At 42.5% G+C, this 14,661-nt stretch overlaps 1 protein-coding gene across 3 annotated transcripts in view; it reads right to left on the reverse strand.

Annotated features, from left to right (window-relative positions):
* C10H1orf112 (chromosome 10 C1orf112 homolog) overlaps positions 1–14,661 on the reverse strand; it is a 117,631-nt gene that overhangs the window by 13,426 nt on the left and 89,544 nt on the right. For all 3 annotated transcript variants that reach the window (XM_029618401.1, XM_029618403.1, XM_029618402.1), the window contains 2 exons: positions 11,629–11,742; positions 7,531–7,635 (listed from right to left, as the gene is read on the reverse strand). In XM_029618401.1, the coding sequence (XP_029474261.1) occupies positions 7,531–7,635; positions 11,629–11,742 (219 nt within the window). The remainder of the gene's footprint in view (positions 1–7,530; positions 7,636–11,628; positions 11,743–14,661) is intronic.

Consider the following 14,661-nt stretch of genomic DNA (forward strand, 5'->3'; position numbering starts at 1 on the left):
TGATGATCTTCAGGTAGCCAAACAGGAGGATAAAATGACAGCAAAAGCCAGAATGATGCTTGGCTGCATAGGGAGTGGAATGGTCAGCAGAAGAAGGGAGGTGATATTGCCCCTTTATAAGTCCCTGGTAAGAACTCATTTGGAATACTGTGTGCAATTCTGGAGACCACACTTTCAAAAGGATATAAACCAGTTGGAGTTGGTCCAGAGAGTGGCTACTAAAATGATCAGTGGTCTTCATTTTAAAGCATATGGGGATAGACTTAAAGATTTAAACATGTATACCTTCGAAGAAAGGTGAGACAGGGGAGATATGAGAGAGAGATTCACATAACTCAAAGGTTTTTTGTTATTATTTGTAAGGGTTTTGGGTGGATCCCTGGACCTGTGGCAGATGACCACGCCCATGGGGGGAAGTCCCGTGAGGGGCCACAGGTCAGGCTCAGCGTAAGAGACACACACACACTAGTTCTTTTATTATACAGGATTGGTGAACCACCAGAGGTGGCAGTAGTGAGCTGGAAAGTAGCCCGGTTGGGCTTGTAGTCCCTCAGGCTCTGGAACAGCGATCCCACAATGGCTGTGCTGTAATAGAGAGAACTGATATTGTGAGTAGTAGCAGGATATGCAGAGTTCAGGAATAGAGCCTCGTTGGTAATATACTCACGCAGCGGTCTCTCAGTGTGAAGCACAGGAGCTGGAGTAAAGGCAGGCCCTCGAGGAGCGAGTACCTGGTTCCAGGGAACAGCTCTGAGAGGCAGAGATGGTAACTCACAGATGTTATAGGCAGCGGTGTCTTCCTGGCAGAAGTGGAGTCCAAGTAGCGAGTCCAGGAACATGGGCCCTCGAGGAGCGAGTACCGGTTCCAGACTGTGACCTGAAAGATAAGAAAGAGAGAGAGGCCCCCGAGGAGCAGGTACCCCAAATAGAGTAGGTCCGAAGGAGGCAGAATTGCAAGGTATGGAAAGCGAATCCCATCCGTAAGGAAACCTTTGCTAACTCGATTTGCTAGCAATCGTGTAGGCCTTTTGTTTCCTGGATGCATGATGTCATCACAGGGGGACGCCCCTGAGGTTCGCACCACTGAAGGTACTAGAAGCAGGGCCGCGCGTGTGCCCTAAGGCAGCTGAACAGCATGGCGAGAGAAGGCCCAAGTCGGTCCGGGGACGCCGGAGAGGACGGCAGGCAGAAGCCGTGGCAGCCAAACATCCGTCAACCGCAGGAGGAGTTGCCAGAGAGGTAAGGAGGGCAGAGTGGAGACGTCGGGCAGCGACAGTCGTAACAGTTTTCATGTACAGGAGGACAGCCTCTTTCAACAGAAAGGAGGCTCTAGAACAAAGGATCATGGGATGCAGATGAAAGGGGGTAGACTCAGGAGTAATCTTAGGAAATATATCTTTACAGAGAAGGTAGTGGATGCATGGAATGGCTTCCCAGTGGCAATGAAAACGATCACTGAATTCAAGAAAGCATGGGATAAATACAGAGGCTCTCCAAGGAAGTGATGGGAATTGTAAGGGCTACATAAATTGGACAAATGGGCAGACTAGATAGGTCATATGCTCCCCAACTGGCCAATTTATGCTGCTGTCATGTTTCTGTGTTTCTAGTAGGGATGTGAATCGTGTGCCCGATCGTTAAAACGATCGGGCTCGGCTGGGGGGAGAAAAAAAATCTGATCGGCATGATTTTTTTGGTAAAAAAAATCGTTTTTCTGAATAGTGCACACTATCAAAAATTGTTACTTAATGGTTTAAAAGTAACATTTGAGGAAATGTTCGTTAGCTAGAGGTGAGCACTAAGCCGCGCATGCTTGGTGCTATCCCCCGTGGCCATTTTGCTACCAGATATAGCACGCACTAGCCAGAAAGAGAAAAAAAGTGCCAGCAGGCTGCAGCAGTGACAGTGCCAGCAGTAGCCACTAGCCAGTAGCCAGTCTAGCCTCAGCCTGCTCTTTAAATTTAACCACTGTAAATATAATAAATTAATAATACAATTTTTTGTTTAGTTTTTCTACAGTATGTTAATGTTTTGAAGCTCATTCCACCATTCCCTAGGGGAACTAAAATCCTCTATTACATTCCTTTGCTAGACCTGCATTCTTCTATTGATAGTCTACTTTCCCTTCCCTTCCCTTCTACTTTCCCTTCTATTGATAGTCAACTTTCCCTTTCCCTCACACATACAAAGATTAAAGAATAAACTTATTTACCAACTTTTGATGACGTTAATCTCATTCTACCTATAATGCAAAGATACACAATACCCATCCTATACCACAGTCCCTCTTCTAAGATGAAATTTCCATTGCAACACCAATTCAAACCATATAGAAACCTCATTCCAGTCATGATCTCCCCACTTACCCAATTCCTTGGGCTAGCCTTATTCTCTCTAACTCTATTCAATGCGCAATCAATTACCAAAAAAACCCATATCCTACATGACTACCTGCTTGATTCCAAACCAGACATCTGTGCGATCACAGAGACGTGGCTGAAGCCGACAGACACAGTCTTAATAAATCAACTTCCCACCCAGATATATGACGTCTTTTCAATACCTCGACAAAAGAAAAAAGGAGGAGGACTTCTCTTAGCAGCCAAAAAAGATCTTAATCTCACCCAACAACCCATCAATTCATCATCTAAACTGGAGGCAGGCCTGTTCAAATCAAAAACTCTCCAGATCCTCCTCATTTACGCCCCTCCTGGGTTGTTAAACCTTGATGTATCGCCTTTAGTGGAAATTATAGCTAAATACTTGACCTTGGATACTCCTTCCATCATCCTTGGGGACTTTAATCTACACATTGACGTCAGGCCTCAATCATCTAATTGTGAAGCTCTCCTTTCCTCACTCTCAGCTATGGGCTTTACCCAAATTATCACCCAACCCACTCATAAAGGGGGTCACACCCTTGATCTTATCTTCACAAATAATAACCTCATACAACTCTCATCCCCTTCCTACCTTCCAGTACCATGGTCAGACCACTTTATGATCACCTCCACTTTTAAAATGACGACAGGATCTCTTGCACCCCTGCCACCAACAACACTGCACTATAGGAAATCTTGTCCTTCAGAAGCCCTTGACAATTCTCTATGCAAAGAACTACCCAACTTGGATCTTTCGAACCCTAATGCAGCTATACTTTCTTGGCAAAATATCACTGAAACCATAGCAAATAATCTATGCCCTTTATCATCAAAGAATTTCAATCCATCTCAGAAACATAAACAACCATGGTTCTCTTTGGAGCTTCGCACATTAAAACAAAGCCTAAGACAGAAGGAAAAGAAATGGCGGAACTCCCCCAATCCTCAATCTCTAGCCATCTACAAAGCAGCTCTCCATCATTACAGAACCATGACACTGCGAACCAAAAAAGACTTTTACGCCCACCGTATCCATGATATGTTCTTTGAGGCAAAGGCCCTTTTCGCTTATGTTTCAGACCTCACTAAGATTACTTCAGCACCAATTTCTGATGATATAGCCCAATCAAAGGCCAATGAACTGGCCATCTTCTTCCAGAGTAAAATTGCTAATACCTTGGCTAAATTACCCTCCAATCCTATCACACCTTCTTTAGATCCCCTCTACCGCCCTAACTCATTCACAACATTGGAAACATTCGAACCCACCTATTCTACAGAGGTGGAAACTATCCTCAAAAGAATGAAACCCTCCTCACATCCACAAGATTATATCCCATCTAAATTACTGCTTCTAATACCAGACTCCATCTCCAAATACCTAGCAGACATTATTAACTGCTCATTTTCACAAGGAATCTTCCCAGACACTCTCAAACTAGCAACTCTCAAACCTATCCTTAAAAAACCAAACTTGGCCCCAGATGATCTAAAAAATTATCGACCAATATCTAATTTGCCTTTTATAGCCAAAATCATGGAGAAAGTAGTAAATAATCAACTATCAAATTACTTGGAGGAAAATAATATCCTTCATCCTTCACAATATGGATTTCGGAAAGAACATAGTACGGAATCACTCCTCATATCACTCCTTGATCAAGTATACCTGGGATTTGACAAAGGATGCTCCTTCCTGCTTGCACTCCTTGATATCTCCGCAGCTTTCGATACAGTCAACCATGCTATATTATTAAACCGGCTATCCGACATAGGAATCTCAGGATCTGTCTTCAGATGGTTCGACTCATTCCTCAGTAATCGAGGTTATAAGGTTAAAATCAATAATATGGAATCTCCTTATACTAATTCCCCACATGGAGTCCCCCAGGGCTCCTCTCTATCTCCCACTCTATTTAATATTTATCTCCTCCCTCTTTGCCATTTCCTCTCGTCGCTAAATTTGAAATTCTACGTATACGCAGACGATGTCCAAGTTTTGATTCCTATAACAGGCTCTTTGGACTCAGCAATCAAATTATGGGAATCTCACCTTCAAACTATTAACCATCTCCTTACTAGCCTCAACCTGGTGTTAAATACTGCTAAGACTGAAATCCTGCTTATCACCCCTGAAAATAGTCTACACTTACAACAATTGCACACTATCTCCCACATCACTCATGCTAGAGATCTTGGAGTTATTATTGACAACCATCTGAGCTTAAAGAAATTTATAAATTATACTATAAAAGAATGCTTCTACAAGTTACAGGTGCTTAAAAAACTCAAGCCTCTCCTATATCACCATGACTTCAGGACTGTACTCCAAGCAATCCTGTTCTCTAAGGTCGATTATTGTAACTCGATCCTACAAGGTCTACCAGCTGTTACATTAAAACCTCTGCAACTACTCCAAAACGCAGCTGCAAGGATTTTGACCAACACTAAGCGCAGAGATCACATCACGCCCATTTTAAAAGACCTACATTGGCTTCCAGTTAATTTTAGAATTGTTCACAAATTCCTCACCATTATTCATAAAAACATCCACCACCAGACTCCACTAGACCTACTACACCCTCTCAAATTACACTCTTCAGCTAGACCTTTGAGAGATGCCTATAAGGGATCCCTTCATGTTCCCCCAATCAAATTGGTACAAAGATTATCTATCAGGGACCGGGCCTTTTCAACAGCAGGCCCCACTATTTGGAATACACTACCCCCAGACCTCCGACAGGAAACCTGCCTCATAAATTTTAAAAAGAAACTGAAGACTTGGCTTTTCGGTAGAGCCTTTCCTGTCTCCTAGACTATATCCTACTAAGATATTTTTCAATCAGCTGTACTTCAATAACTAGCAAAATGTCATATAATCATGTTATAATGCTAGAGTTATTCTCCTGAGGTTGGCGTCAAGCCCTTTCTCTCTGTTATATCTCTCTACTTTGATTATCTGTCTCTTCATTTCCAATTCCTAGTTACTCACCCTTGTTATAATGTAACTTTTTACCTTCTGCTCACAATCTGTCTCCTCTTTGGAGGTTTGACTAGTTACTGTTAATGTACTATCGTTCTATGTAAACCGAGTTGATTTGATCTGTATCAAGAAAATCGGTATATAAAATCCCTAAATAAATAAATAAATAAATGTTTTGAAGCTCAGGTTGCAAGTTTCTTTATTAAATGTTTTGTTTCACTAAAGTAGATAGATCATCTCTAGTACCCTCTATTACCCCCAAAGAACTCTCAGGTCATCTATGAATCCTAGGCAGTCTAAAATCAAATACCCAGCCTTATACCTATCACCTGTTTCTTTAGCCTACATTAGGCTCCATAGCATTTATGTTATGTTATTAACCCCATATATATGTATCCAAGTTCCATCTACCTGTTCATTGTAAGACATTAACTTGTCATTGTTTCTGTTTAGAATGTAAACCGAATTGATCAGTAACTCTGTTATTGGAAAGTCGGTATATAAAAGTGCTAAATAAATAAATAAATAAATAAATAAATAAATATAGTGAAGTACTTAATTTCATTTTATGTAAAGTTTCTTTAGTTTAATACACAAAGTACTTCATTTTATTTTATTCTACTCTAGTGAAAAAAAAGAAGTTTAGTTTAACACAGGAACTGCAAATTTGAGCACAGTGAATTGGGGGAAGGGGGGAGGAGAGGAATGTGAAGGGGGAGACAGCCCCTGCATTCAGCAGCTTTTATTTTCTGAAGAGATCTGTACTTCAGAGACCAGGGAGTGGGACTGCTTGGCCCTTCACCTCCCCCTTTCCCTTCCCTTTGTCAAGCTACCAACCGTTTCCATTTCCATTCCCCATATATTAAACCATCACCTCAGTGGGAACCTTGGTAACATCAATAAATAAGAGGGCAGCCAATAAGAATACATATTCATTCCTAACTGACCTTAACTGACCTGAAAAGTGTCAAAAATGTATCATTTTCTGTTAGTGCGCACTATCAATGGGTAGTGCGCGCTAACTTCAGGGGAATTTCTATTGTTTCACATTCTTTAACGATTAATGACGATATTTTTAATTGTTAAAAAACGATTCACATCCCTAGTTTCTAGTATCCTCTTTCCCTAAATCTTGCATGCCACAGAACCGCTAAAGTGTTCCCCCTACTGTCTGATGCAGGCCCTCCTGCTGCTCAATTCCTATGCATTGTTTTCTCTCTCTCAAAGTCTTAAAGGGTCAATCTCCCTAAAACAAATCAAAATCTCAAAGTCGGTAATACTTCTCTTTCTGAGTCCACAGAAAGGAAGCTGCAGTAGGGAATGAGAAGGGACCTGGAAATGAGGAAGCCAGCACCATTAGCTATCAAAATTCACCTCAGTTAAAGAGCACAAGACAAAAAGGGTCACCAGTCTCCTGCTGGACCTTACTCTACCAATTTTCCTCATATATAGTCCCAACTGTAGGATGGACAACCCTACCATCTGCTGGAGATAAGAGAATACTGAGAGACTGCAGGTGGCACAGTGTCTTAAGTACCAAGAGTACAATAAAGCTTTTGTTCTCTGTCTCCATCTGCTGGTAGAGGAGAGACTGTCTGTCTGGACTGGAAAAAGTTTATAAATAAACGCTGGGAACAGTGAACAGGAAAAAGAGCCAACAGGTAAAATAAGGATTCATACAGTTAACACTATCTAGACAGATTTCACTGTACTCTGCAAGTGCCTGGGGAGGATCCGTAGATGTGTAGAGTTGAGACAGGGCCTTGGCACACATCTAATTCCTCTGCATCCCCAGCCAAGACTGGAGAGTTCTAAAAGGTTTTGGGCCAGTCCCCACTAGAGCTGGGACTATACAACCAATGATAGCCAAAGGCACTGGCTTCCGAATTAATAGCAATACAGGATGCTACAATATTACACCTTCTAGTGGAGACTCACTTTGGGTATACAGCAGGTTAACCTGCTTAGTCCTTGCTGCCAGAAACTGCAGATTACAGCAGGAAAGAGGCTGACACCTGCCTCTCAGTTCAAGGATTGCAAGGGAAAGGAGGACTTACTGAGGCAATAAAATGGTTGCAGGCCAAAATAAGCAATCAATAGGCACAACAATCCCCATTTTGCCACAATTCAGTACATCTTTAATATTCAAACTTAGTATGCTCCTACCTCTGCAAACTGAGTGAAAGCCTCCAATGCATGTTGATGAATGATCCACGAGGTGTCAGCAAGAAGTGAAGCAAACAGACGAGACAGCAGAGGAAGAACATGGACCTGAGAAAAAAATCCAGAAAAAGATCTAATAAAATCAAAACTATAGTAACAGTGAAGTCAATATTCAAAAAGCATTCAGCGCTATTTAGATACATGAATATAGCTTATGTGGTTAAGTAGCAGCTGCTGAATATGTGCCTACATTCAGCGGCTTTCACTTAGCCACGTAAATCACTTACACAGCTAAAAAGTTAGCCGCATTAGCTGTAGACATGATCGGGGCGGAGCAACCTAGCCAAATAACTTATGCCAAAAAGCCATGGCTAACTTAACAGGTTATAACTTATGTGGCTAAGCGTGAATATATACGCGTATATTCAGTGATATAGCCATGCCCGCTCAATATATCGTGTAACTTAGCCAGATAAGTTGTACCTGGCAAGTTACCCAAACAGCCAGCTTTGAATATTGACCTCATAGTATGTGACAGATAAAAACCCAATGGTCCATCCAGTCTGCCCAGCAAGCTGTTTAGGGGTAGTAACTGCCATTCCTCGCAGGTTACTCCCATGCAAAAATGTTACACCTAAAGTTAACAAAGGTTACCCCTTTTCTTCCTTTCCATCCTCTAGTCATTAGGGATCCGTGGTGTTTATCCTTTAGAATTTCCTTACTCTTCCTGTCTTCACTGCCTCTTCTGGGAGGGCATTCCATGAATCCACCACCTTTTCAAGAAAGAAATATTTCCTGACATTGTTCCTGAGTCTCCCTCCTTGGAGTTTCAGCTCATCTGCAGCTTCCTTTCCATCAGAAAAGGTTTGATTCTCGTGCATCATTTATATTTAAATCTCCCCATCTCTCCTCTCCTCCAAGGTTACAAATTGAAGCTCTCCCAGGGCTGTATATTTAGGCCTGGGTACGATAAGTAATTACCTAGAGCGCCAAATATCCAGGCCAAAAAGGACCCTGCTTCTGCCTGCTCTAGGGCCATGTGCCGGCATCACTTCAAAGGGGCACCAGCATGGCACTCTGCCTATGGCACCAAACTTTTAAGTCCAGCCCTGTGTCCTCCAGTCTCCACACTGTTTAGTTGCCTTTCTCTGGCCCATTTCCGTTCTGTCTCTGTCCTTTTACTCCTGGGGGGAATTCTGTGCAAAAAAATCTAAAATTCTGCAAAGTTCTGCAAACTTTATATTGGTCAAAATAACACAATCTACATGACAGTCTTTAAGTAATCGCAGGGCCCATTCTCTGGAATACAATGCCAGTTGAACTTCGCCAAGAAGAATGCCCAAAAACTTTCAAGCGCAAGCTTAAGACCTGGCTCTTCACCAAAGCATACACTTAAATTCTCATTTCTCTCATCTATGCCCTCCCATCTCTGTCCCCCTTGACCCAGATTTTCACTAAATGCGGATGAGTCCCCCTCGAACTGGTTTCTCCCTAAGCATACATCATTCCTCCTCTCACTCCCTTCTGTATTATCCTACCCCCTCCCTACCCCTTCTTCTCCCCCCCTCTCCTCACCCCTTCCCTTCACATTTGATATTTCATGTTATTCCCTATAATTGTACATTTTGTATATACCTGCAATCTTTGCCTACACTAATTTATTAATCTAATTTCATTCTTCTGTCACTTTTCCTCCTTTTTTCTCTTTTTACCCTCTTGTATTCATGTTATTTTAATTTTAGATTAATGCTTTATTTCCCCTACCTTTCCTTACTCTCTAATTATTATGTTTCAATATGTTCTAATTGTATTATGTTAAACTTGTTCGATGTAAAGCGCCGCCACAGGCACTAGTTTCTTGTTTCGCTGTGAACCGATGTGATATCATTGATGAATGTCGGTATATAAAACCGTTAAATAAATAAATAAAAATAAAAATAAATAAATAAGTAATTACATTTTACATAATACAGAAAAAAGTTATTACTTTAAGATGCAGAATTTTAAATATTTTGAGCAGAATTTCCCTAGGAACTCACTCTCCTTACTCCCCTGGCCACTTTGCCCTCTCAGGCCCCAACTCCTCCACCTGCCAGTATCTCTCCCTTCCACCTCTAGGCTCAACCCCTTCCACTCTATGGTCAGTCCCAGAGTTTGACCCCATTCTCAGTACTACCCCCTCACACAGGCTCCCTCTGTCCCTCCCTCTCTCACACACATGTTCCCTCTCTCTACTACACATACACACACCCTCATACAGGCTCCCTCACTCTCTCTCACACACACACATCCTCTCATACAGGGTCCCTCTCTCTTGCATACACACACAAGTTCCCTTTCTCTCTCACATATACATCCTCACACAGGCTACCTATGTCTCTCTCTCACGCACCCCTTCACACAGGCTCTGTCTCACACATACACAATCTCTTCACACAGGCTAGCACCCTCACATACACTCGATAACTTTTTCATACACTCGAGCTCCCAATCTCTCACACACACTCCTTCACAATCTCCTCATATAGGCTCCCTCTCTCTGGCACCCACACTCAAGCATCCCCCCCCCCTGCTCTCTCACCTCCCATGCTCTCTCTCACACCCTCCTGCTGACCCCTCTGCTCTCTCACCCCCTCCCCCTCTCCTCTAACACACACACACATTCACTCTCACCGGAGCCTTCATCTTCGCCGCGAGCGGAGCACACTCCTTTTGTGGCACTCGGGGGCCTTCATCTTTGTCGCGAATGGCGCACCGGGGACTTCATCTTTGCTGCGAGCGGAGCGCATCCCACAGCACACAGGAGCCTAAAAACAGCAAGCCAGGGCCTTTTATCTTCGCGCGCTCCGTTCGCGGCATGCCAGGGTCTTCTCTGTCATTTTCTGCGCAGAATTTGGCAATTCTGAGAAGAAAATGGCAACTCTGCTCGGGGGGGGGGGGGGGAATTCTGCGCACATTCTGCGCTAATTCCCCCAGGACTGTCCTGTGTAAGATACAGTCTCCAGAATTGACCACTGTACTCCAGGTGAGGCCTCATCAATGGCCTGTACAGGGACATTACTACCTCTTTTTTCCTACTGGTTATGCTTCCTTCTATACAGCCCAACAAGCCACTGCCTTGTCACATTGTTTCAGTACTTTCAGATCATCAGACACTATTCACCCTGAAGTCTTTCTCCTGATCCGTGCACATCAGTCTTTCATCCCCCATCACATACAGCTCCTTTAAATTATTGAATCCCAAATGCATGACTCTGCACTTTTTAGCATTGAAACTTAGGAACCAAACCTTTGATCGCTCTTCCAGTTTTCTTAGATCGTTTCTCATTTCTTATACTTCTTCAGGGGTGCCCACTCTGTTGGAGATTTTAGTGCCATTCGCAAAAATTAAATGTCACAATATTGCTCACAGAAATTGAACAGAACAGGTCTCAGAACTGACCCTTGAGGCACTCCACTTATCACTGTTCTCTCTTCAGAGCACATTCCATTTAACATTACATGCTGTCGCCTGTCAGTCAACTCATTTTGTATCCATTCCACCATCTTGGCACCCACTCAGGCTTCTCTTTCTATTCATGATGCTCCTATGCCGGACCACATCAAAAGCTTTGCTGAAATCCAAGTAAACCATATCGCGTGCTCTTTCTTGATCTAATTCTCTGGTTACCTAATCAGATTCGTTTGACATGACCTTCTTCTGGTAAAACCATGTTGCCTTGGATTTTGCAACCCTCTGGATTTTTTAAAGTTCACTATTCCTTTCCTTCAGCAGGGTCTCCAATAATTTTCCTACCACAGAGGTAAAGCAATTGCCCTGGAGTAAAAACAAAATGGCTCTATGATGAGATGCAATAAGCCAATTTAGCAACAGGTTTGTGATGGAAACTTCTTTTTAAGGCGATTCCTCTTTGTTCCTGCAGTTCGCTCCTTTCAGCAATGAGTGTTTGAGGCCTTCATTTTAATCTTGAGGATTTATAACCAAATACATCACTGAAGTTTTAACACTGCACAGTCAGAGGACTTCATAACATGTTATAATTAATGTCTCTTGCTGTGATCTACTCCTGCTAAAGACAGACATTTTTCTGGTGCAGTTACCTGCATATCTGTTGGCATACACAGTTTTCTTAAAGAGGACAGGAAATCCAGAGCTGCCAGGCGTACATGATGAAGAGGGCCCAGCTGGAAGAGAGACACTAGTAGGGTCAGAACCTGAGGGAAGAGTAAAATAAAGTCTGTTAAATCTGTGGTGAGGAATTACAAAAATAACAAGAAAAATGGGATAGTGGAAGAATGTCTCCCTGTTTACCATTCTTATTACACTGAGGCTTTTTATTCTCTCTCTGAAGACCATGCATGCCTCTTAACTTCCCTATTGTTCAAACCTCATTTTATATATCACTGTTACATCCTGCACTCACTCTCAGAGCATGCCTAGACCCAACCAGCTTTGTCTTGGGCTATTTTGGTTTATATACAAAAAACCCCCCAAAAAAAACCAGCCCCAAAACATACGGTCAATTACTTCAAACTAGGCTCACACTTTAGCTGTTTAGAAAGCCATCATACACACCGGACACTATACTTCAGCAGTAAACACTGCTAACATAAAGGACCCTGTGATAACGTGTGAGCGGACTTTGGCCTCACTAGAATGCCGGAGGACAGAATAGTCTGGATTCTGGTCTTTTCTCCACAGAATCAGCTTATTTACAGCATAACAGAAAAATAGGCAGAAAAGGTCTGCTTATCTCAGCAGTTCTAAATCAAAACTTACATCAATGGACAATCGTGTTGTCCCCAGGGCCTGGTTCCTCCTGGGCCTGCTCTCTTATTCCCCTGCTTAGGGAAATGTCCTGGGACCAGCATTCCCTTCTGGGCTGTGTCTTAAGGTGGACCAGGCTAAATGCCTGATCTTTTAAAGAGATTCTTATATACAGTCCCACTTTATAACAATTGGTTTCAAAAATTGTGTCCATCTTTATTGAAATATTCAAAAAAAAAAGAGTCCTGTATATTTTATATACAGTATTAACAATTCCAAAAAGTCTGATCATTCCAAGGTCTATATTCAGCAGCTTTGTGACTCAGCAAGTAGCCAGATAAACATATCCAGCTAACTTTGCCTATATATTCAGCAGTGCGATATCCAGCTATCCTAAAGTGAGCCAGATACATTTATCCGGCAAATCTTAGGGGACAGGTCTATGGGATGATCAGATTTAGCTGGATAACTTATCCAGCTAATTCAGCTCCTCCCAGTTATGTTCCCAGAATGCCCCTAACTTATCCAGCCAAATTTTAGCTAGATAAAATGTTATCAAGCTAGAATTTAGCCAGATAAATGCCCAAATATTCATTTAGCTGGATAATTTCTGAGTTCTGAATTATCTGGCTAAAAGTATAAATTACATCCCAATTCGGCTCTCTCTATTATTAAAAAAAAAAAATGTGAAATCAAAATCTTGGTTTACAAGTTAGACTAGGTTTATGCTGGAAAGGTCAAAGACTGTTTCTGGGCCTCATAAGTTTCCCAGATACATAATGTTATCCTTCTGGACAGTGCAGGGCACAATTAGACTGTTGATATGAAAAAGTCAAAAAGAAAGGTATAAGGGGAGAAGGTATGCTACCTAATGAGCGCAAGAAAGGAAGAAGGAAAAGAGCTGCCAAGTATGATAATTTCCTGATGACAGTCAAATAGCAAGGAATAAAAAAGTGTCTATGCAGGTTATAAGAAACAGAAATCTTACCATGATTATTTTCTAACCCCCTTAAAAGGAGACATTTTTACTTGTTAATTCTCTGCACTATAAATCCTGTCAAAACATGTGGTTATGTCCCCCTACCAGCAGATGGAGGCAGAGCATACAGTTTCCTTTATGACATCATCGCCACTACTTAGAGATGGTGCAGCACAGGGAAAAGCAGGTATTCTTGTGACAAAGTGCTGAACAGATCATAAACATTCCAGTTAATAAAAAGTTTCAAAACTTGCAAAACATTCCACTTTAGCGAGAAGATCCTCTTAGAGCACCCTGTGGAGAAACAGGAATAACGCATAACAAAGGGAAGGCAAGCAAAAAACAGAGGCTGAGAAGGAAGCTCTACTCCTCTGAAGTACATATGTACATGACAAGCACCTGACAACTAGACTGTCTCCTTCATAATGTGGCCCAGCTTCCTGGGAGGGTCCTGGACTGGTGGAGCAAGACTCGTGGAAAGAAAACAGGTGTGTAAATGTATCCTTCTATCCAGCTACACCAGTCCAGTCAAGTGAGTGGGAAGTACCAAAGCCAGACTACTCAGGAGGGAGGTCTGCTCCAAGAACACCAGCTCCAAAAGGCTGCATAACCAAAGAATGCAAGAACGAGCCATTAAGCTGCCTTACCAATGTCTTACTGGCACCAAAATTCAATTGCTTTTGACCAGGATGAGACTGTGCTCTAGTAGAAAGAACCCAAATAATCTGGATTCTGGGTCAAACAGTCCCAGAGCCAAAATGCAGAAGATTTGGAGGAGGATGTGACGTCATTGAGGGGAATGGCTGCCTGAATCTGAAGCTCCTGTTCTGATCCACTAACATCCCCATGAATAAGCTTCTTGTTGGATGTTCTGACTCTAGCTAGGGAGCAAGGCGAGCCTGGTAGCTGCATATATGGCGGCACAAAAGAAAAAAAAACAGATTTAAAACAATTTTCCTATGCAGAAATCGTGGTGCATGGGCCAGAGCGCCTCTCACGCGATGCTTCCGTTGACTGTGAGGAGTCAGATGATGCGTGCAACATGGCGCAAGAGATCGCAGGAAAGGCTCCCTCCCAGCAGGAATTTCAATAGTGGTTTCAAGATTTGAAAAATGATATGCTGGCAATTAAAAAAGAAATTGTGAATACTGTGGCAGAAATGAAGAATGATATCCGGGACTTACAGAGCTGAAGATTGTGCGACTGAAGTGACACAATGCCAAACAGCTTGCGATAAGCTGTGTCATTCGCAGGAGGATTTTGGGAGACCGCTTGGAAGACTTAGAGAACGGACTCCAGAGAGTAAAATCTGTGGCTTAGGGGAGTCCCGGAAGGAGCCAGAACACGAAGATCTCTTTCTTGTGGTTGCAAATATATGCTCAGAGAT

The sequence above is a fragment of the Rhinatrema bivittatum genome, chromosome 10, assembly GCF_901001135.1.
Source record: "Rhinatrema bivittatum chromosome 10, aRhiBiv1.1, whole genome shotgun sequence".
NCBI classification, from domain to species: Eukaryota; Metazoa; Chordata; class Amphibia; order Gymnophiona; family Rhinatrematidae; genus Rhinatrema; species Rhinatrema bivittatum.